A 22,376-nucleotide genomic window follows, 5' to 3' on the forward strand; every position below is an offset into this window, starting at 1 on the left:
TGTATAGTTTTGTGTCATCTGCAAATATTGATATTTTACTGTGCAGCCCCTCTATCAGGTCGTTAATAAATATATTGAACAGGATGGGGCCTAATACTGAACCCTGTGGCCCCCCCGCTAGCGACGGTGGCCCAATCAGAGTATGAACCATTTATTACCACCCTCTGCTTTCTATCATTGAGCCAATTCTTTACCCAGATACACACGTTTTCACCCAATCCGAGCTTCTCATTTTGTATATTAGCCTATTATGCGGCACGGTGTCAAATGCTTTAGAGAAGTTCAAATATACGAGATCAATAGACTCTCCCAGATCCAGCCTAGAGCTTACTTCATCGTAGAAGCTGATCAGATTGGTCTGACATGATCGACCCTTCATGAACCCATGCTGGTGAGGAGTTATCCTGTTGTTCTCCTTGAGGTACTTTTCGATGGCGTCTCTCAGAAACTCCTCGAATATTTTTCCCGTTACTGAAGTGAGACTTACCGGCCTGTAGTTACCAGGCTCACTTTTGGTCCCCTTTTTGTAAATTGGAACCACGTTGGCAATGCGCTAATCTTCTTTAACCGGTTCCGCACTTCCTCCTGCATTAGGTATGAGATATTTTGTGAGGGGTTCATTTTATTCCCCTACATCTCGTGTGGCATTTCTTTTTTGTTTGTGAATACGCTTGAGAAGAAACTATTTAATAGGTTTGCCTTCCCTCCATCATCTTTAATGATTTCTCCTGCATTATTTGTTAAAGGGCCAGTACTCTTGGTGCAATTCCTTTTGCTGTTAATATAATTGAAAAATAGTTTCAGGGTTGTTTTTGCTCTCATTGGCGATCAGACTTCCTGCTTCCTCCTTAGCAATTTTGATCTTATTTTTTTTCCCTGTATGATTTTAGCGCTTCTTCATTGCCTTCCTGTTTTAGTAGTTTGAACGCTTTCTTTTTTTCATTTATTGCCCCCCTTACCATCTTGTCGAGCCACATTGGTTTCCTTTTACTCGAAGTTTTTAGAGGGAATGAACTGCTCACATGAGGTGATTAGGATTCTTTTAAACTTTTCCCATTTGTTATCTGTACTGTTATTTTTGAGGACAATTAATGTTACCGATAGTAGTTCTCAGCTGATCAAATTTTGCTTTACTAAAGTTTAGTTTATTTGTTGCTCCCTGATAAGGCTTCCTATTGATTGACAGCTGGAAGTTGATTATATTGTGGTCACTGTTCCCCAAGTGCCCCTCAACCTGTACCCCCTTTATTCGGTCTGGTTTGTTAGTTAACCCCTTAACGACCAGCCCATAGCCTTTTTACGTCCTCCCGAAGTGGGCTTTTTTCTCTGAGGACGTAAAAACATGCGTCCTACAGAGAATAAAGCCCCTCGGGCTGTGGACGTGACAGCTCCATGCTGTCGGTGTCCGCAGATAGCCGACAGCATGGAGCTGTCATCCCGGGCTGTGCGGACCCCCCCCCCCTGGCATTGCGATCGGCGCTATCCAACCGATAGCGCCGATCGCAAAAAAGTAAATAAAACTGCAAAAAAAGTTAAAGATTCAGCTGCCCTGAAGGATCGGATCCCTCAGGGTAGCTGAAATTACTCACCGAGGTCCGCTGCACGACTCCCCGCTGTCCCGATGCTCCGGGCGCCGTAGCCGTCCTTCTGCGCATGCGCGCCAGGCGGCATTACGTCAGCCGCATGCGCAGAAGGCTCGGCGGCGCAGGAGACTTAAAATCTCCTGGCTCCCGGCTCCTGTAGGTAGCCGTGAGGCAGGAGATGTCAGCGGGGACCGCGGTCATATCCAACGGATAACGATGATCGCGGAAAAGTGCTAAAAAGTGTAAAAAAAGAAAAGTTTCACCTCCCCTCATGGATCGGATCCATGAGGGGAGGTGAAAATACTCACCTCAGGTCCGCCGATGTCCTCCGGCCGGTGTCGGGACCCCCGCTGGCTTCTGCGCATGCGCCGATGTGCCGCGCATGCGCAGAAGGCCGGTGAGCGCGGCAAATTCAAAATCTCCCTGCACCCAGCTGTCACAGTTAGCCGAGTGCAGGGAGATATGACTGGGGACCGCTGTATGTGGTTTCCAGTCATATGATCACCGTTATCCATCAGATAACGGTGATCATATAAAGTTACAAAGTAAAAAAAAAAAAAAGTTAAAAGTTTCCGTAAGGGGGGATGAAATTACGTACCCAAGGTCCCGGATTGTTCCCTGATGGGATGTTGATCCGCGGACCTTACCCCAGCTTCGGCGCATGCGCTCGTCAGCATGATGGCGGACGCATGCGCAAAAGTGAAATATTGGCCAAGAAATGTAAAATCTCCCTGCTGCTGGCTACCAAAGGTAGCCAAGAGCCTGTAGATGTCACGGGGAGCCGCGGTATGTGGTTACTGGTCACGTGATCACCGTTATACAATGCATAATGGCGATCACGTAAAAGTTCTTAAAGTGGCAGTTTCATCTCCCCTCACCGATGCGATCGGTTGGGGGAGATGAAACATCTTCTCGGAGGCTTCCGCATTTGAATCCAGATGCGATTATCCTCCATGGACCCTTCCGGCTGCTGCGCATGCGCCCGCCGGCAAAATGCCGGACACATTCGCAGGAGCCGGGGAGCCCAAAAAATTTTAAATCTCCTTGCTCCCAGCGACCGTTGGTCGCTGAGTGCTTGGAGCAGTGACCGGTGGCCTCGCTGAGAGGTCCCCAGTCACGTGATAAAGTAGCGATCTAACATTAGGTCGGTCACACCTGACCGGAGAAGAATTACAGGTTCTGCATGCGCTTGATCAGCGGTAATCCACGGATCAATCGCATGCATTGGATTACACAATTCCCCCCAATTAGCGGGTCGGAATTACGGAATCCACTCGCAGAAACAGAACACAGCATGCTATATTTTACCGCAAATATCCACGACCTAGAGCCCATTGTGCTCTATGACCGCGGATATACTCGCAGCCCATATGCAAATACATTGTGTAAGGGCTGCGGGTACCCGGGTCATCTCTAATTGACGGTGCGGGAAATGCAAACAAAAAAACACCTGTGTGAGTAGGCAGTTATGCGCAGTACATTACGCAACCGTACGCAGGGTCACATCCGGGCTCACAGATGGGATCCGCTGCGGGCCTCCGCAAGCGGATTCCACCTACGTCCGTGTGAGCCCCGCGTTATTCAGACCGCTACCTGTAATCCGTAATTTACAAGAAGCCCCGGGAACGCTCGCCTTCCTGCAGTTCCAGGAGCAGCTTGTTGAGCGCCTTCTCTGTGAGACCGCTGCACCGCAGCAAAATTACAAAGCCTCACAGAGCGCCACTTTTTACACCCCATACCCGCCGCTGAGGTCACGAAATACCCCCCAAAATACATGAGAGGATGGGGGATACCCGGTTTTCTTGCCCCATGTGCCCATCCCAAGCAGCCTCCGTAATGACCCCTGTCTTCGGACATAAAACGCAGTTTATATTATTACCTTTATCTAATATTTAGGGAATGCCAAAAAATGGGGATGGCGGGGGGGGGGGGGGGGTATTTTTAGGAAGTCAATTTTCTTTCCGTATAAGTGGGCAATGGGGCCTGGAATTTATTCAGTTCTGCCCTGAAATCCAGTGGGCATTCCCTCCATTATGGGCCCAGCCATGTGTCCTGTAAGTAGATTAGGGCCAGAAGGGGTATGTTTCTGAACACAGGACAAACGGGGGTATCCATTTTGGGGTGAATGTCTTCATTCCTATGTACACTGTACAAAAAAAACAGTTTTTAAATCGACAAAATTGCCAAAAAAATGAAAATCGTAATTTTTTCCTTTTGCTTTGCTTTGATTCATTCAAATACTGTGGGGTCAAAATACGCAGTACACCCCTAGATGAATTCGTTAAGGGGTCTAGTTTTCAAAATGGGGTCATTTGTGGGGGTTCTTTATCGTTTTGGCCGCTCAATGGCTCTACAAGTGGGCAATGGGGACTGGAATTTATTCCGTTGTACCCTGAAATCCAATGGGTGCTCCTTCTATTATAGGCCTAGCTATGTTTCCTTTAAGTAGATTAGGGCCACAAGGGGTATGTTTCTGAACACGGGACAAACGGGGGTATCCATTTTGGGGTGAACGTCTTCATTCCTATGTACACTGTACAAAAAAAACCTGTTTTTATATTGACACAATTGCCAAAAAAATGAAAATCATAATTTTTTCCTTCTGCTTGGCTTAGATTCATTCAAAAACTGTGAAGTCAAAAAAGTCATCGTACCCCTAGATAAATTCGTTAAGGGGTCTACTTTTCAAAATGGGGTCACTTGTGGGGGTTCTCCATTGTTTTGGTCACTCAATGGCTCTACAAGTGGGCAATGGGGACTAAATCTCCTTCAAGCAAAATTTCTGTTCCGAAAGCCACCGGTTTCTCCTTTCATTTTGGGCCCCATTGTGCATCCAGACGTAAGATTAGGGCCACAATGGGTATGTTTCTGAGCACGGGACAAACAGGGGTATCCATTTTGGGGTGCAAGTCTTCATTCATATATGTGCTGTACAAAAAACTGCTTTTAAAATGACAGAATTACCAAAAAAATGAAAATCGTAATTTTTTTCCTTTGGCTTGGCTTAGATTCATTCAAAAACTGTGAAGTCAAAAAAGTCATCGTACCCCTAGATAAATTCGTTAAGGGGTCTACTTTTCAAAATGGGGTCACTTGTGGGCGTTCTCCATCGTTTTGGTCACTCAATGGCTCTACAAGTGTGCAATAGGGCCTAAATCTCCTTCAAGCAAAATTTCTGTTCCGAAAGCCACCGGTTGCTCCTTTCATTTTGGGCCCCATTGTGCATCCAGACGTAAGATTAGGGCCACAATGGGTATGTTTCTGAGCACGGGACAAACAGGGGTATCAATTCTGGGGTGCAAATCCTAATTTTCATGTGTACTATAGAAAAAAGTCCTGTCTTTAAAATGACATATTTGCAAAAATATGAAATTTTAGTTTTTCTCTTCTAAATTGCATTGACTCCTAAAAAAAACTGTAGGGTTAAAATACTCATGACACCCCTCAGTGAATACCTTAAAGGGTGTAGTTTTTAAAATGGGGTGACTTGTGGGGGTATCTATCATTTTGACGCCTATGAGCCTTTCCAATCTTGGCTTGGTGTAGGAAAACAAAGTGTTCCTCAAAATGGTGAAAAGTAATGTTAAATTTGTACGTCTCCTAAATGGTTAAAAAAAAAACGAAAGTTTTTCCAATGTGCGCCAAAAATAAAGTAAATGGATGGAAATATGTATCTTAGCAAAAATTTCTATATTATGTTTGCACATATTTGAGATATTGCAGTTGGAAATGTGAAAAAATGACGATTTTTTCAAAATTTTCCCAATTTTGGCGCTTTTAATAAATAAACACAAATTCTATCGGTCTTTTTTTTCCACCTAGATGAAGTACAACATGTGGCGAAAAAACAATGTCAGAATCACTTGAATATGCAAAACCTTTCTGGTGTTTTTCCATGTTAAAGTGATACATGTCAGATTTGCAAAATTTGGCCTGGTCATTAAGGCGCAAACAGGCTTGGTCACTAAAGGGTTAATACTTAGTCCTGGTGGCCCTCCCTCTAGTTGGCTCCCACACAAGTTGGGTAAGGTAGTTATCTTTAATTGTTCTCAAGAACTTATCACCCCTGTGAGATTTGCAGGTTTTGTTATCCCATATTATATCTGGATAATTAAAGTCCTCCATGATAATTACTTCGTTGTAGACTGTTTCTTAAAAATGGCACATTTTGTGGCGTTAAAGAAGCTTCCTTCTGCAATAGACTAATAATTTGTATAGAAATCATTCCCCTACATGGGGTTCCCGAGAACATCGTATCTGATCGCGGGGTTCGGTTTGTGGCGCAGTTTTGGTGAGCCTGCTGTAGAAACCTGGGAATGTCGCTTTCCTTTTCGTCAGCATTCCACCTGCTGACTAATGGTCAGACTGAGCAGAAGAACCAGGAATTAGTGCAATATTTACGGTTGTTTGCTAGTGAAAAGGCTCATCAGTGGGCAGAGTTCCTGCCGCTGGCAGAGTTTGCACTAAACAACCGTACTCGTTCTTCCACTGGGGTATCTCCATTCCGTTGCGTATATGGTCAGCATCCTTGCTTCCTTACAGCTATTTCTGCGCCGTCTGCCTGTCCTGCAGCTGATGTCGCCACAGATACGCTGCAGCGGGTATGGAAAGAAGTACAGAAGAACCTGGAAGCAACGGGGGCTCATATGCAGTTGCGTAGTGGGAGGAGTCTGTCAGTATCTGAACCTTACAGGATGGGGCAGAAGGTATACCTGTCTTCTAGAAATCTCAAATTGAATGGTCCCTTTGTCATCACGTGTGTAGTAAACCCTCTTGCTTATGAACTTGATTTTCCAGTGTAATGGAAAATATTTGATTGTAAGGTATTATAATTGTTATATGTATTTAAAACTACGCAATGACAGACACCATCGAATATACCAGGAGAAGCTACTTCACAAACTGGGTTGTGTAACTCTACTGAGGAACATATGTCTAGATGAGATAAGAATATCAAGGAGCTTCCACATGTCGGCTCAAGAGGCCCCACCAGAGAATATCAAGATACTAAGGGAGGGGTTGACTCCTCACACCTAGAATAGAGAATAAAGTAGTTCATGAGCTGGATATATGTGAGTATATATATGTATATGTATATATATATATGTAGGTGTACATGTATGTGTGTATGCCTGTATGTATATAGATATATGTATATAAGTGACATTTGAAATATTACTCCACAGAATCATCCTGTAATGTATTGCACAGATCGCGTAACCATATTCTTAGCTAAGACTTATGCTGAGATAAGATAAGAACTTCGAGCTACTTGGGCCCCTCAGCACTCAGTCAAGTGGTTATTCACTGCTGACTTGGAAGTTTCTGGAAGGTATGCAAATGAAGGATTAGAATGTATCCAGTGAATGTCAAGTAATGTCTCAGAAGTAACCAATCAGAGTTCGGATTGAGACCTGTGCAAAGAACTATGATATTTCTTGTATTAATGAGATGCAACCAATGGACACGAAGAAGGGTTAAACTGACCTATGAAGAATGTTGGATTGGAAACTAACCAATAAACTGCATAGTTAATTGTCCAATGATGCTGCGGCACCCCAATGCAAGGGGGCTATAAATAAAAAGCCCAACTTCTATTTGTTGGGAATTCTTTGATGAATCCATAACTGTGTGGCTCTGTCATTTAATTCCTCCGTCATATGACGTACTGATGTCTAGGTGTGGGCAGCCCTACTGCACGGGTCACCTAGACTTCAGTCACAGGCTACACTCCGCTGTTCCTCAGCAGGCTATTGCCGTAGCATGGGTCATATGACGTCATTCACAAGGTACACTCCGCTTTCCCTAGACGGCCATATATTTTTGCCGTATCACCAGCTACATGGAGAGTTCATAGGGTTTTTCATAAGTCATTATTGAAACCTTTTGTCCCTGGCCGGCGTGGTGCTGCTGGCACGCACCTGTGAGTGCACGAGCTCCCTTTTATTATTTTCTGTTGGGAGTTGGCTGTCTCCCTCTCTCCGCCCCTGGGTAGAGGCTTTTGTTTAAAGGTCGGGCAGAGACTTGCAATCACTGCCAGTTATTAGTTTCCCTCAGTGTGCTAGCTACTTTGCCTCTGTTGGTCTCCGCCAGGTTTTTCCCATCTACCTCAGTTCTGCATAGTATTGTTCATGTTGGTTATTTACATCTGCCTTTTTGGTCGGTATTCTACCCTTTCCATCCAGGTACGCCAGCGTCCCTTTTTCGGAGTAGGGACCGCCACCCAGTTGCCCGCCTGGGGTTAGCCAGGAGTGGAGGCAGGGACAGGGTTTGTGGGTGAGATTTAGGGCACCCGGGCTGGCGTATCACGGGTAGTATATCGTAACATTACATTTTTTCCAGGACTTTGTTGAGTCCATTGGATACAAGGGTATTTAATTTAAAAATTCAATACATCTCCTTAAATTGAATTCCCTTGTACCGAATGGACTGAACGAAGTCCTGGATGTGTATGTATGTGTATATTTATATATACATACATACATGTGTGTGTTTTACAATGGTGATGTTTATGCTTGAAAAAGGGCTTCTGTGCCTGAAACGCTTTGCATGTATTAATAAAACCCTATCTGGAACGGGTGATATCGATCTCTCACTGCAAGGAGCGCAGAGGTTTTTGATTTTTTCTATTGCTGATTTGGAAAGATTAGGCAAGGTTCCGAACATGTCAGGATCTAGGGTGATGAGTGTCAAGGAATGTCCAGCAAATGTCAGTAGCTCAATTAGCAGAGCCGCCACCTGGGACACTGGTAGAGGTACCTAGAGAGAAAAGTAGATGAAAAGATTTGCACGTCTTCTATATTTTGGATAACTCCTAGTTTTGTCTTACAAATACTGATAAAAATTACTGATCAAAAGTGAGAACGAGGCCTTACAATAAGTGTCTAGTGAAGCCAGCCAGGTATTCAAAACACAGAAGGAAATGACAGATTTGTGATTATTTATTTACAAAAAACTGCAAATTATTGTTTTTAATCAGTTCCAGCAATTGTATCTGTACATCCTGTACACCTGAAGGTCAAATACCAATATGTCCACATGTTATAAAAGGGTCAGTTAGCTGTCAGTCCTCATTCATCGTCCCTCTGGGGTCCCCTGCAGTCTGGGTGGATTTATGATAACAGTAATAAGAACATCCATGGGGACAATTCAGGGTCGCTGCTCTGGAAGTAAATCAGGATCTTCTCTTTCTCTTCTTTCAACCCACAATACTTTTTCATTATGGATTCCGGTCACAGGTCACATAGAATTTGGGTGTTTGACAGATCTGGGCTGATTCCACCCAAAAAACAAATGTTTTTATTGATTGATTGTGACGGATTATTTAAACAAATACTCTTGCCTTTATATAATATTTCACATTCCTAAAAACAATCCGCTTTCGCTTCTCTGTGAATTCTCTGATGAATTTTAAAATTAGATTTCCTTACAAAACATTCCCCACAAACTGAACATGTATATAGCCTCTACCTTGTGTGAATTCTGAAATGACATCTAAGTTTTTCATTAGCAATAAAACATTTCCCACATTCCAAACATGAATATTGCTTCTCTCCTGTGTGACTTCCCTGGTGTAGTGCAAGTTTAGTTTTAGTACTAAAGCATTTCCCACATTCTGAACATGAAAATGGTTTCTCTCCTGTGTGACTTCTCTCATGTATAACAAGTTGTGATTTATTTGTAAAACATTTCCCACATACTGAACATAAATACGGCTTCACCCCAGTGTGATTTCTCTGATGTATAACAAGTTGAGACTTATTGACAAAACATTTATCACATTCTGAACATGAATAGGGCTTCTCTCCTGTGTGACCTCTCTCATGTCTAACAAGTTCCGATTTATTTGTAAAACATTTCCCACATTCTGAACAAGAATACGGTTTCTCCCCAGTGTGAATTCTCTGATGTTCAACAAGTTTTGATTTTATTATAAAACATTTCCCACATTCTAAACATGAATATGGTCTCTCTCCCGTGTGAATTCTCCAATGTCGGTCAAGATATGATTTCTTTTTAAAACATTTTCCACATTCTGAACATGAATACGGCTTCTCTCCTGTGTGACGTCTCTCATGCATAACAAGATTTTCTTTATCTGTAAAATATATACCACAGACTGAACATGTAAATGGCTTCTCTCCTGTGTGACTTCTCTCATGTGCAGTAAGATTTGAATTATTTGCAAAAGATTTCCCACATTCCATACATGAAAATGGCTTCTCTCCTGTGTGACATCTCTCATGTATAATGAGATCCGCTTTACTAATGAAATTTCTTCCGCATTCAGAACATAAAAGTGGCTTTTCCCCTGTGTGAATTCTCTCATGTCTAACAAGACCTGATTTAAGTTTAAAACATTTCCCACATTCTGAACACGAAAATGGCCTTTCTCCTGTGTGAATTGCTTCATGTCTTATAAGGTTTGATTTCCTTGCAAAACATTTCTCACATTGTGAACAAGAATATGGTTTCACTCCTGTGTGGCATCTCTCGTGCAGAACAAGACTTGATTTCTGTGTAAAGCATTTCCCACATTCTGAGCATGAATACGGCTTCTCTCCTGTGTGATATCTCTGATGAAGAACAAGATCTGATTTTGTTTTAAAACATTTCCCACATTCAGAACATGAAAGTGGCTTCTCGCCTGTGTGAACTCTCTCATGTCTAACAAGATCTGATTTACTTTTAAAACATTTACCACATTCTGGGCAAGAAAATGGCTTCTCTCCTGTGTGAATTCTCTTATGTATAATAAGACTTGATTTATTTGCAAAGCATTTCCCACATTGTGAACATGAATACGGCTTCTCTCCTGTGTGAATTCTCTCATGTATAATAAGGGTCGTTTTACTTTTAACACATTTACCACATTCTGAACATGAAAATGGTTTCTCTCCTGTGTGACGTCTTCTGTGTATGAAAAGATTTGAGCTGCTTGTAAACCATTTTCCACATTCACCACAGTGATGCCTTTCTCCCCCATTCTGCCTCACAATTGTGGTAATACTCTGTGATTGGTCAGGAGATGATTCCTCATGGTTAGGGGGATTATATGATGGATCTGTACTGTGAAGTCCTGGAGGTACATTAAGGATAATGAGGTTTTCTCCTGAAGGGCGCTGCACCATATCTTCAGCTTCTGCTTTATAATTCACTGATAACATGAAGTTTTCCTCTGTGTTGTTACTAGGAATTCCTGTAAGGATTAAAAAGAGATTTTGTCGGGGCTTTATTCTAACCATAAAGTAGATATATGTATAACCTTCCTATTAGGCTGGAATTACAAATGTAGTTTTTAAAGGGTGTGGTAAAACAATAGGAGGGGTTAGTGAGGGAAGGTACATTTCTCCTAGATTCCTCACTTATGTGAGGTAACTGGAGTTCACCTGCTGGTAATTAATCCAGTGGGAAGATATTTAAGAGAAGCTGAGGGAAAACAGAAAGTAGGTCTGTAGGTGCTACTGTTATGGACTGTAAGTGCAGCTGCTGGAACCTATTTATAAGGAGTTCTTATAGGGATAACTCTGCTTAGTACCGTATTTTCCGTTCTATAAGTCGCACCCCCAGGGACAGGGCAGGGTTAGTGCCGGGCGACGGAGCAGAAGTAGCAGCAGAGTCAGAAAAACCGGAGCTCCATGTCACAGCAGCCGTTTGGTGAAGGCGGGAAGCAGCAATCAGCGGTACATATGGGCGGCAGTGGGGAGGAGAGAAAACTGTTAACTGATCGCACATTTGTTCGCGCAATCGCAAGGTTTTTTTTTTAAAACTCGTTTTATTGAGAATATAAAAGCATATCAAATTCTATTGCTCAGTGACAAACCTGAGTGTAACAGTTCAAACATCCAAAACTGTTACAATTACTGAACACAGTATATATTGTATAACATAACAAATATGAAAAACTACTGTGTAGAATTCAGGAAATAATCACCATACCTATGAAGGACTAAGTGGCGCCTGGATGGTCGAAGATCTCATTTTCTCCACCAGCTGCTAAAATGCCTTTTGCATGTGCATTGGGGTTGATGACTAACACCGAATTCCCCAGATTTTATAGAATTTATCTGGGCACTTTCTATTTTTAAATACTATTTTTTCATACAGAATAGAATTGACTAGATTACGCCATTGGGGAAGCGTCGGGGGTGTCCTATCCATCCAACGCAATGCTACAGCCGTACAGGCCAAAAACAGCACTTCGCCTAGACATATATGGATATGGAATTGCCACTGCTCTTTATCCAGTATACCTAGCTGACATACAGCGGGGTTTGGTGGAAGCAGTACCGCCAATAGATGTCTCAGGAAGTCTGTAACCTCTATCCAGGAGTATACCACTGGGCAGCTCCACATCGGATGGGTACAGTTAGCGTTGGGTGTCTGATGGTGATGACATTGTGTCTTAGGGGTTCTGTTCATCTTAAAGAGTCTGCTTGGGGTCAAGTAACATTGATGTATAATGTGTAGTTGGATCATCTTGTTAGCTGTTGGTGAGACTGAAGTGTAGGAAGACACTGTGGCACTCCACTTCTCTTCCGAGAGCACAGGGATTATTTCTTGACATTTGTCAAGGACACCCGGCTCCGCGTGTGAAATTTTAGCTTGAATGAGGTGCATATATATCTGCAAGATTACCCACTTAGGTCCCTGCTTGCACAGAACTCCTATCAAGGGGTAGTTGGAAAGGAACAGTTGTGGCTCTGGGTATTGGGCATTGAGCACATGTCTTAGCTCGACGCATCTGTAGAAGCTGGTCCTGGGGATCTGGTAAAGCTACAGTAGCAGCTCAATGGAGGCCAGCACTCCATTAATAGACAAGTGTTCCAAGGAAGTGATTCAAAGGTCCACCCAGAATTGCATATCTGGGAGATTTACCAAATGAGGTAGGGCTCTAGTATCCCATAGGGAAGTGCCCTCATATCCAGCCAGTCTGTGTATTGGGAGCAGCAGTCTAGTATGCAGATCTGTTTTTCCCAGTACAATCCAGAGGGAGGTCTCAGATAGGAAGTGCATCAAATGATGTTCTGAGTTTGGAAGGTCTTAATATGAGAGCCAGTGGTGAATGTATCTGATTTGGCCCTCCTGATAATATAGTCGGGTAGTGCCATGCCTGCCACATCTTATAGGAGCAGTAAGGTTTCCAAATGGAGTTTCGCTCTGGCCTTACCTAGATGAAGGAGGTCAATTGAGCGTTAGTTTTATTTAAAAAAAACTTTTGTGTTGCTATCGTATCTGCGTGTTCTGAGCAGGACAGGAGTTTTGGGAGAATTATCATTTTGATAATATTGATGCATCCAGCTACCGATAGGAGCAGTGAACTCCAGATCCTAAGCTTATTCTGAAGAAAGGGAAGAAGAGGGACCACATTCACAGTGAAGCTATAAGCAAAGTCTCTAGATATGTGGATTTCCAGGTATAAAGCCCATCTGATCCGGGTGAACAATGTGCTGTATAGCTAAATTCAAGCAAAGTGCCAAGATTTTTGTTAGAATCTTATAATCCAAGTTAAGTATAGAGGTGGGTCTACACAGAGCCGCACTCCTCCGGGTCTATACAAAGCACAATCCTCTGGGTCTATACAAAGCACAATCCTCTGGGTCTATACAAAGCACAATCCTCTTGGCCTATACAACGCCCAATCCTCCGGGTCTATACAACGCCCAATCCTCCGGGTCTATACAACGCCCAATCCTCCGGGTCTATACGAGCCGCACTCCTCCGGGTCTATACGAAGCACAATCCTCCGGGTCTATGAGCCGCACTCCTCTGGGTCTATACAACGCCCAATCCTCCGGGTCTATACGAGCCGCATTCCTCCGGGTCTATACGAGCCGCACTCCTCCGGGTCTATACGAGCCGCACTCCTCCGGGTCTATACGAGCCGCACTCCTCCGAGTGTATATGAAACACAATCCGCCAGGTCTTTATCAGGTTTAAGAATGAGTATTATGTTGGCCTCCTTAAAAAAATCTGTGGGGCGTCCCCTATACAGAGCACCATTATATAGCCGGAGCAGCTGAGGGACCAACAACCCCCCCTATAAGGTAGATCTACCGCCAGAGGGAGGCCATCGGGTCCTGAGCTTTTACCTTTGGGCATAGACTCGATCTCCCCAGCAGAGATGGGGGACTCTAATAAGGACACGCGGTCCTGCAATCTTGGGAAGGCGATATTCGTTAAACATGCATCCAGCTCCTCATCTGTATAGGTAATTTGGGTTTGGCAGAGATTCTCATAAAATTGTCTAAATCTGCCCAGTATATCAGTTGGATCCGTCTTCTGATTTTCTGCGCAGCAGCTGTGGTGAGGGGTACTGGCGGACTTCAGATGCCAGGAGTTTACTGGACTCATTACCTAATTTCTAGAATGTCTGCCTGCGGGGGAACAGGCGGCGCTGAGCTTTCTATCTCATGCACATTAGGTAATCTCTCCCTATTTGCAGCCATCTTGTCTTATTGGCCTCCGTTGGGTCAGTAACAAATGCCCTCTCCACAGACTCGCACCACTTTGCCAGTTCCTCCTCCTCCCTTGCTGCAGCCTTTTTAATGAAGGATATAGAAGATCTACTGCATCCCCTGAGGTATGCCTTAAACATGTCCCACACCGGGGTACAATCCGGGGCCTGCTCATGCGCCTCAAAATATACCTGCCGATCGAGAGTTTAACGTACGATCATGCTAACTAAATCGGGGGCGCACGTTAAACTCACGATCACGCAAAGAAATGGCAATCGTGACGAATTTTGGCACATTCGCTCTATAAGACAAAGTGACTTTTTCCCCCGCTTTGGAGGGGAAAAAATGTGTTTTATATAGAGCGAAAAAAAAACGGAAGGGGCGGGCCGGCGAGGTTAGGACTCCTTCCTGCACCGTTGTCAGGCAAGATGCATGCCTGCTGGTGACTGCATGCTTGTAGAACATATGTGCACTTTGGCCTCAGCCAAGCCGATCCCAAGCCAAACCCAAGTCAATTACCTCACATTGGATGTTCCAGCTACTGGAAGTTTTCAAGCTTTCAGCCATCCACTAGATTGGTGGGAGTCAGACTGCTGGGACCCCACTGATTACCAGAATGTGGTGGGAGTCGGACCGCTGGCACCCCACTGATTACCAGAATGCGGTGGGAGTCGGACCGCTTGGACTCCCACTGATTACCAGAATGCGGTGGGAGTCGGACCGCTTGGACTCCCACTGCTTACCAGAATGCGGTGGGAGTCGGACCGCTTGGACCCCCACTGCTTACCAGAATGCGGTGGAAGTCGGACCGCTTGGACCCCCACTGCTTACCAGAATGCGGTGGGAGTCGGACTGCTTGGACCCCCACTGCTTACCAGAATGCGGTGGGAGTCGGACCGCTTGGACCCCACTGATTACCAGAATGCGGTGGGAGTCGGACCGCTGGGACCCCACTGATTACCAGAATGCGGTGGGAGTCGGACCGCTGGGACCCCACTGATTACCTGAATGTGGTTTCCTCAAGTTCCCCAAATAAAGAGGGGCCACAGATCCAGTCATTGGGGACTGCGGGAGATAGGCAACACTTGGTTATCACCTACAGTTGCATAAAGATGAATGGAACAGCCGCCTAATACAGTCTGAAGTGCATCTCTTTCAGCCAAAACCAGAAGTGGGTCCAGCAGGAAAGAAAAGTAGAAGTCCTTCCTTAACCCTTTCCAATCCACTGATGTCTAAAGATATGATTTAAGGCTGTACAGTTCCGATGTTGGAAGACGTCCGTCGGGGTTCTCTTACTGTATATTGCCAGCCTCTCTGCTGTCGGAGCCTATTCAATGTGTCACCTCATGTAGTACTGCCTTTAGCCAGCAGATAGCGCCGTTGTATAACGGCAGAAAAAGAGTAAGCCCCCTAGGAAAACCAGGATACAAATTGGACTGGAAAGGGTTAAGATTTCCTATTCCTTTCAGATCCATTCCTAGCTTTGGCTAAAACCTTCCCTATATGATTATAACACTTTGTATAGCACATGACAATGTCTCCGTGATGACGTCAGCATTCTGCTCGGCCCTCAGTGACCTCATTATTACAGAGATGGATAAAGAACATATCAATATTAACAATTAATATGGCTTATAAGATCTCTATAACATTCATGTTCTTTCTCATATCATACAACTAATGAAGATGGAACATTGATTGCAGGAATGATGCCCTCCAGTAGGTGGCGCTGCAGAGACAATGTTCGACTTTTTAACAAGTCTGTAAAACAATGATTGGAAATAAGAAACCAAGCCTGAGCCCATCCATGGGCAGCTGTTCGGTGTGACCACCACTCAGCAGTGTCCAGTAGGCCTCTGGCTTGGCTGGTGAGGGGCTTGTCGTGTCTCCTGAAGGAGAGCACCCAAAAAGTGTGTGGAGACACCTAGCGGGTGAGTGGGTGGGAGGATGGCATTGTCTCTTCCCAAGGAGACCAGAAGGGGTGTGAGAAGACACATGAGAGGTGAGTGAGGAGACTTATATGGCCATGCATGCTCCTCTGGGTCATTTATGCAAATAAGGAAGATGGAACAATTCCTCTGCAGCGCCACCTGTAGCTTGAGAAAGACCCAGGTGATGGGTCGAAACGTCGTTATACTATCATGACCATGGCAGGAAAATAAAAGCCAAGAGTAATCTGATCAGACCTGCTGTGCGGATCTGAATTACTTACACACTTTGATGCTACTCTCCGCATGTTGGACTACTGGATGGCAGCATTCCTGTAAATCAATGTACGATGCCATCCCCGACCCACTCACCCCGTAGGTGCCTCCACCAGTCTATATACTTAGTCCATCAGCCCATCTCGCTGTTAGCTCCCCAGAGCCCTATCTGTTTTATTGCCTGATCTAAAGGCCCAGTTAGACTGAAATGATTATCGCTCGAAAGCCGTCTTTTGAGCGATAATCATTGCGTCCAACGTGTGGCCATTGTGCAGATTTCGTGCACGAGTTGCTCACCGTTGCCTTTTAGCTGGCTGAGAATGATGAGCATTATCAGTGCCGCGGGGTACAACTGATACTATTGTTTCAGCTGGTATCCCGCTCAGAGAACAAGGCCGGAGTATGAAGAAGACAAGCGGCTCTGCTTCTCTTCTGTATAGGCCGCTCGGAGCGGTCCCACTGTACGCAGAAGATAGCAGCCCCATTTCTCTTCTGCATACCCCACTCGGACCGCTCAGCTACATAGCAGATGTGCGCTCTGAGAACACAGCAGGGGTCTATAGAAGATAGTGGTCCTGCTTCTGTTCTGCATACAACGCTCGGAGAGCTCAGCTGTATGCAGAAGATAGTGGCCCTGCTTCTTTTCTGCATACCCCGTACAGCAGAAGTATATAGAAGATTGCGGCCCCGCTTGACTTCTGACTACAGCGTGAGCTTCATTTACATACTTATTATGCAAAAAGAAAGCTCAAAACTGTCATTCAAACTGCCGTTTAAGCACATTTCGAGCGATCATCTTGCCGTGAAATGCACACAACGATTACAGCTCAAAAGAGGGAAGATGAGTGAATTTAGAGCGATAATCGTTGTGTCTAAATGGGCCTTAAGTTGTTTTGTGATCCCTAAGAATATTTATAATCCACCAACAATAGAGGAGCCCTTGCCCGTCCTTGGTTCATACTGGTAGAAGATATGGCAGATGGGTCCAGCACACAATGTTGGTGACGGGAAGTCTGAGACCAAGTCTGAAACTGCTGCCACAAGGGACATGAGGAAGACCGCTGTAGACTAGACCCAATCATGCAGAAAGGGTAAGCAACACCAGAGGGACGGGACCTCGTGAGACCGCGCTGTCCTTTACTACTGCACAACCCATTAATATAAGGGTTCTGGCAGAAGAAGCTTCAGGAAGACGAGGTGGAGAGAAGGGCAGAGTTGTCCTAAATGAGGTCATCTTGGCCATTTTGCTCCTGACTACAGAGCTCCTTGGCAGCCACCAAGACAGCAGACAGGAGGGGATCAGGAAACCACCTGTAACCCCATGGAGGCCCAGTGATTTAAATTACCCTCTTCTTTTTCCATGCCTGGATGGCATAGAAGAATGCGGGGGGGGGGGGGGGGGTAACAGTATTGCAAAGTGACCAATCTGCCCATAATTGACATACAAGCACCTGGGGATGGCAGGAAAGTGACATGAAGGCTGCCGAGTATACAGCGCCTGCAATATCTTGTGATTGCTGGGTAGAAATCCCCTCTATGCATCACATTGTTACATAAACTCCCAGGTAACGGCAGAGGGATTTAAGAATCCTGGTCTCCCTCCCTGGAGCCCCCTGCTGGACTCTCACAAGGCTGATACATCCCTTCATCATATCTGATGTGGCAGCTACAGGCAGACCCCAGACCTCCCTAATAATGTAACAGACGCCGGGGCCAACAGGGCGCTGAAATGGTCAATGACAGACCAGATTGTAAACCTTCGCAGCTCGGGTTATCACATGGGGGGTCAGTAAGGAGGGGGTATAGAATATATCAGGACTGCACAGAAGGGACTCCTATACAAACCAAGACCAAGCCCAATACACGACCAAATCCATAGAAGAGCCGGGGAGGATTTTTATACATTCCTGGCCCCTCCTGCACATAACACCATATATGACTGCCAGAAGGGCTACTAGAGCACGAAGGAGCAACCGAACCTTAACCCCTTGACACGGCCCCTTTTTTTCCCCCCATTTTCGTTTTTTCCTCCCCCCTTTAGAAAAATTGTAACTCCTTTCTTTATCCATTGACGTCGCTGTATGAGGGCTTGTTTTTTTGTGGGACGAGTTGTATTTTTTAATGGTGCTATTTAAAGTACCGTATAATGTACTGAAAAACTTTTTAAAAATTCTAAGTGGAGTAAAATGAAAAAAGCCCGACATTCCATCGTCTTTCTGTGCGTCTTTTCTACGGCGCACAAACTGCAACAAAGACGACATGATAATTTTATTCTATGGGTCGGTACAATTACTGCCAAACCTGTAAACGCATTACTCTTTATTTCAAAGACATTTCATTTTTTTCAATTATTTTCTGCCGCCATCTTGTGCGCGCAATAACTTTTATTTTTCCGCTGACGTAGTTGTGCAGGGCTCATTTTTTGCAGGACGTCCTGTAGTTTCCATTTGTACCAATTTGGAATACATACAACTTTTTGATCGCTTTTTATTGCGTTTTTTCTGGGAGATAGGGTGACTTTAAAAGTGCTTTTTTTTTTCTTCGTTTCTGACAATGTTCACTGTGCGCAGTAAATAATGCGCTACTTTGATAGATCGGACTTTTACAGACACAGCGATACCAAATATGTTTTATTTTATGATTTAGATTTTTTTAATTACAGATATGGCAAAAGGGGGTGATTTAAACTTTTATTACTTTTTTTTTTTTTTACTAAAACTTTATTGATTTTCTTTTACTTTTCTTTTAAGTCCAATTGGGGGACTACAACATGCAATGCTTTGGTCGCTCCTGCAGTATGAGGTAATGCTATAGCATTACCTCATACTGCATTCTGACAGGCAGCCGATCAAGCCACCCTACGGGATGGCTTGATAGGCAGTCTCCTAAGGCAGCCCTGGGGCCTTTCAGAAGGCCCCCGGCTGCCATGACACCTGCAGGGCTCCCCCGATATCACTGACATTTAAAGGGTTAAAAGCCGCGATCGACTGCATGGCCGATTACAGCTATTGCCCGCTGGTGTCAGCTGTAATAAACAGCTGACGCCTGCGCTGTATGAAGACAGGTCATCCCACGACCTCTCTTCATACATACTCCGACACTGCAGGACGTAAATATATATCGTGGACCGGGAAAGGGTTAAGGACCCCCCCCCCCCATCTCATCATCACCTACCTGCGGGAACGTCCTCCTCCCCTTCCCTCTTCCACGGGTGATCGCCCCTCATCCTCTCTTCTTCTACCTCCACTTTAATATCATCTTCACCCTGATGTGTCATATGGGATAACAGGGTTCGTACAGGTTTTCCAAAAAATTTTTCCCTGACTTTTTCATGACAAAATCTTGATTTTCAACGACACTCGCGGAACTCGAAATACACAAAATGAAAGGTTTCGGGCTCCTTCACACTGGCAATCGTGATTTTACTGAGGAAAAATCGCGGCAAAAATCTGCTTTTTTCCAACGAATTTTGAGCATCATAACTTTTTCTCGCAAAAACATGGCTGCCACTTGCGATTTTGCCACAATTTTCTACCGCGAAAGTCAACAGGACTTTCTAATGATAAAAATGCAATGCTCAAAATGCTTTGTGATGCGATAAAAAGAAGGCTTCATAGGCAGACATGGGAGATTAAAAAAACCGCAAAAGCGCAGAATGATAGGGCATGCCGAGATTTTTTTTCTTGCAACATCACGAAGGAAACAAGTGAAAATCATTGGTTTCATAATTCTGAGCTTTCACTCACTCTAGCATCGCTCCAAAAAATTGAGAAGGCCCCCTTATTTTTTTTTTATATACAAAAATAAGACGCTCCCTGCTAAGTCGCGCTATAGCCAGTTAAATATATCTAATTTTTTTTTTAATACAAAAAATCCCCAACCGTCAGAGACCGGTGGAGAACAAACCTTCAATGCACTTCAAAATCTGAAATGTTTTTGGTATTTTTAAGACTGAGTATGGAGATTCTCGTGTGTTTTTAGTTCTGTTCACCCATTTACTCAGCCGAGTGTTAAACACAATACTGGATTGTAAAGGAATAAAGAAACTGTTTGGGACAAACAACTAAAACACAGAAGAATCTCAGAAAAAAATTCCATGATAAAAAACAAAAATCCACAACATTTCCAGGTAATCCATGACGCGTATGAACCCTAAATAGTTCAGTACAATATGGCGTAGAGGCGGAAAATCTAACTGACCATCGAAGTCTATGACTGCAGGAGGAAATAGGAGAGTCGCCCCCTATATAGAGGGGGACCACAGAGCTCCACCCCTATATAGAGCAGGGGCACAGAGGTCCACCCGCTATATAGAACAGGAGCAGAGAGCTCCACCGATGATATAGAGCAGGACCAGAGAGCTCCACACCCTATGTAGAGCAGGACCACAGAGCTCCACCACCTATATAGAGCAGGACCACAGAGCTCCACTCCATATATAGATGTACAACAGGGCTCAGCGCAATCTACCTGCCGCTTCTCCGGGACATCTTCCTCTGGACAGTCCTGGGAATACAGAGGATGGGGACATCTCTCTGTGGGGTTTCTCCTCCCGGCTCCATCTGTGGAGACACACAGTGATGGAACAGATTATACATCCAATGATAGAAGAATGTAGGGGACCACATACCTGCCACCTCTTACCTGGTGACTCTGCGGACGGGAGCCCCACCAGCATGGCGGCCGCGTACACATCCCGCCGGCCCTCTACATACTCCCACTCCTCCATGGAGAAATAGACGGCCACATCCTGACACCTTATAGGAACCTGACAACACAATATCCAGTCATCAGCCAGAGCCCCCCGCTAGAATGTCCCCCCACATTCCCCGCAGTCACCTCTCCTGTCAGCAGCTCCGTCATCTTGTTGGTGAGTTCTAGGAGCTTCTGGATCAGGGAGTGAGGATTGCTGATGGGAGTTGCTGTCTTCTTCACTGCAGTGTACTCCTGTGGTCAGGGGGGGGGGGGGGGGAGGACACTGGTCACTACATGGGGTCTCAGACTCCTTCTCCTTCTCCTGTGTACTAGTAGGTTAGTGGCATCATGTGAAGCTCTCACCTCTGCAGTTATCAGGCCAGTTATCTCCAGGCTGAGGTTTAATATCCCGGCAGCCATGCGGTTTCTGTCCTCGTCTGTCCTTGGGGGGTCATTGATGAAAAGCGCCATCGTCTACAGAAGAACAACCTGAAGATGAACAGCTGTAACCAGAACCCCCGGAAAGGAGTCTATGGCTTACTGGTGCCACTCAGAAGAACGCTGCAGCTTGAGTTCCCTGAGAACCACGGCCAGGGAGAAGAAGAGGTGCAGGACACTATGTTGAAGCTCCCTTGAAGACTTTACATAGAGGTTCTGCCCTCCCAGTGAGGTATCGCTGACACGGCTAGTGCGTCACCGCTACAGAGATCCGGCCCACAGGCCTCCTCCTCCTCGCCTAAAAATATGGTGCCAGTGGCTAGATATAAAGCCTCTTCCCTGCGTCACATCAGAGAGCAAGAGCAACACAGAGATAACATGATGGCATCATTGTACAGGAGCAAGAGAGCTATGTAGTTTCATTGTGTTATAGTTACACTTTAAAAGGTGTGAACTTATATTAAACATTTCAGTTATTTCATGTATTTTATTAGTTTTAGAGGTATTTACTTTTCCTGTAATGTCACTTATACATATAAACCACATGCAACTTTGAATACATTATAAATCGTTTGATTTGAGCAGGCTGGTGTGATTTGTATTTTTCCTAAGTGCCCAGACTTCTACACGGCTTCAGAGATTGTCTTCTCTTTTGTAAACTAACCAATTCTCAACATTTTGGTGCTTTGAACCAAAAAAAAAAAAAAAACTCACTGCAGAGGAAAAGGACTGTCTGACTGCACAGGAGCATCTGAAGTACTCTCCGATCATTAAAAGACCTCTATCTTGCTTAGATGTCATTAGAGGCCAGTCAGGCATCCTGTCCGAAACAGTAACGTTTTTTCGGAACTAGCCAGATAATTCCGAAGCCTCCCAGATAACGTGTAGTAAGTATAACAATGGTTAACCTTTTCTTTTTTTTCCCTCTTCTGTATACTTTAGTGTTAGTAGATATTACAATGTGTATTGTAAATGAGAAAGGAATATAGATGAATTGG

General features: G+C 44.7%; 1 protein-coding gene and 1 pseudogene across 1 annotated transcript; both read right to left on the reverse strand.

Moving 5' to 3' along the window:
- LOC136617211 (zinc finger protein 665-like) overlaps positions 1–22,376 on the reverse strand; it is a 515,737-nt pseudogene that overhangs the window by 97,121 nt on the left and 396,240 nt on the right.
- LOC136617227 (zinc finger protein 665-like) lies at positions 8,522–21,840 on the reverse strand. The gene is made up of 6 exons (XM_066594241.1): positions 21,304–21,840; positions 21,085–21,192; positions 20,890–21,013; positions 20,716–20,807; positions 19,420–19,510; positions 8,522–10,782 (listed from the first exon to the last, which is right to left on the reverse strand). The coding sequence occupies exons 1-6, from the start codon at positions 21,409–21,411 to the stop codon at positions 9,050–9,052; spliced, it is 2,256 nt and encodes a 751-aa protein (XP_066450338.1). The 5' UTR covers positions 21,412–21,840; the 3' UTR covers positions 8,522–9,049.

Source organism: Eleutherodactylus coqui, chromosome 1, assembly GCF_035609145.1.
Source record: "Eleutherodactylus coqui strain aEleCoq1 chromosome 1, aEleCoq1.hap1, whole genome shotgun sequence".
NCBI lineage: Eukaryota > Metazoa > Chordata > Amphibia > Anura > Eleutherodactylidae > Eleutherodactylus > Eleutherodactylus coqui.

Coding starts and splice junctions, on each gene's coding strand:
- LOC136617227 (XM_066594241.1), bottom strand. CDS start 21,411: ATGGCGCTTTTCATCAATGACCCCCCAAGGACAGACGAGGACAGAAAC. Junction 21,193..21,303: donor CTGGCCTGATAACTGCAGAG/GTGAGAGCTTCA, acceptor CCCTGACCACAG/GAGTACACTGCAGTGAAGAA. Junction 10,783..19,419: donor GGAGGAGGACGTTCCCGCAG/GTAGGTGATGAT, acceptor TAATCCTTACAG/GAATTCCTAGTAACAACACA.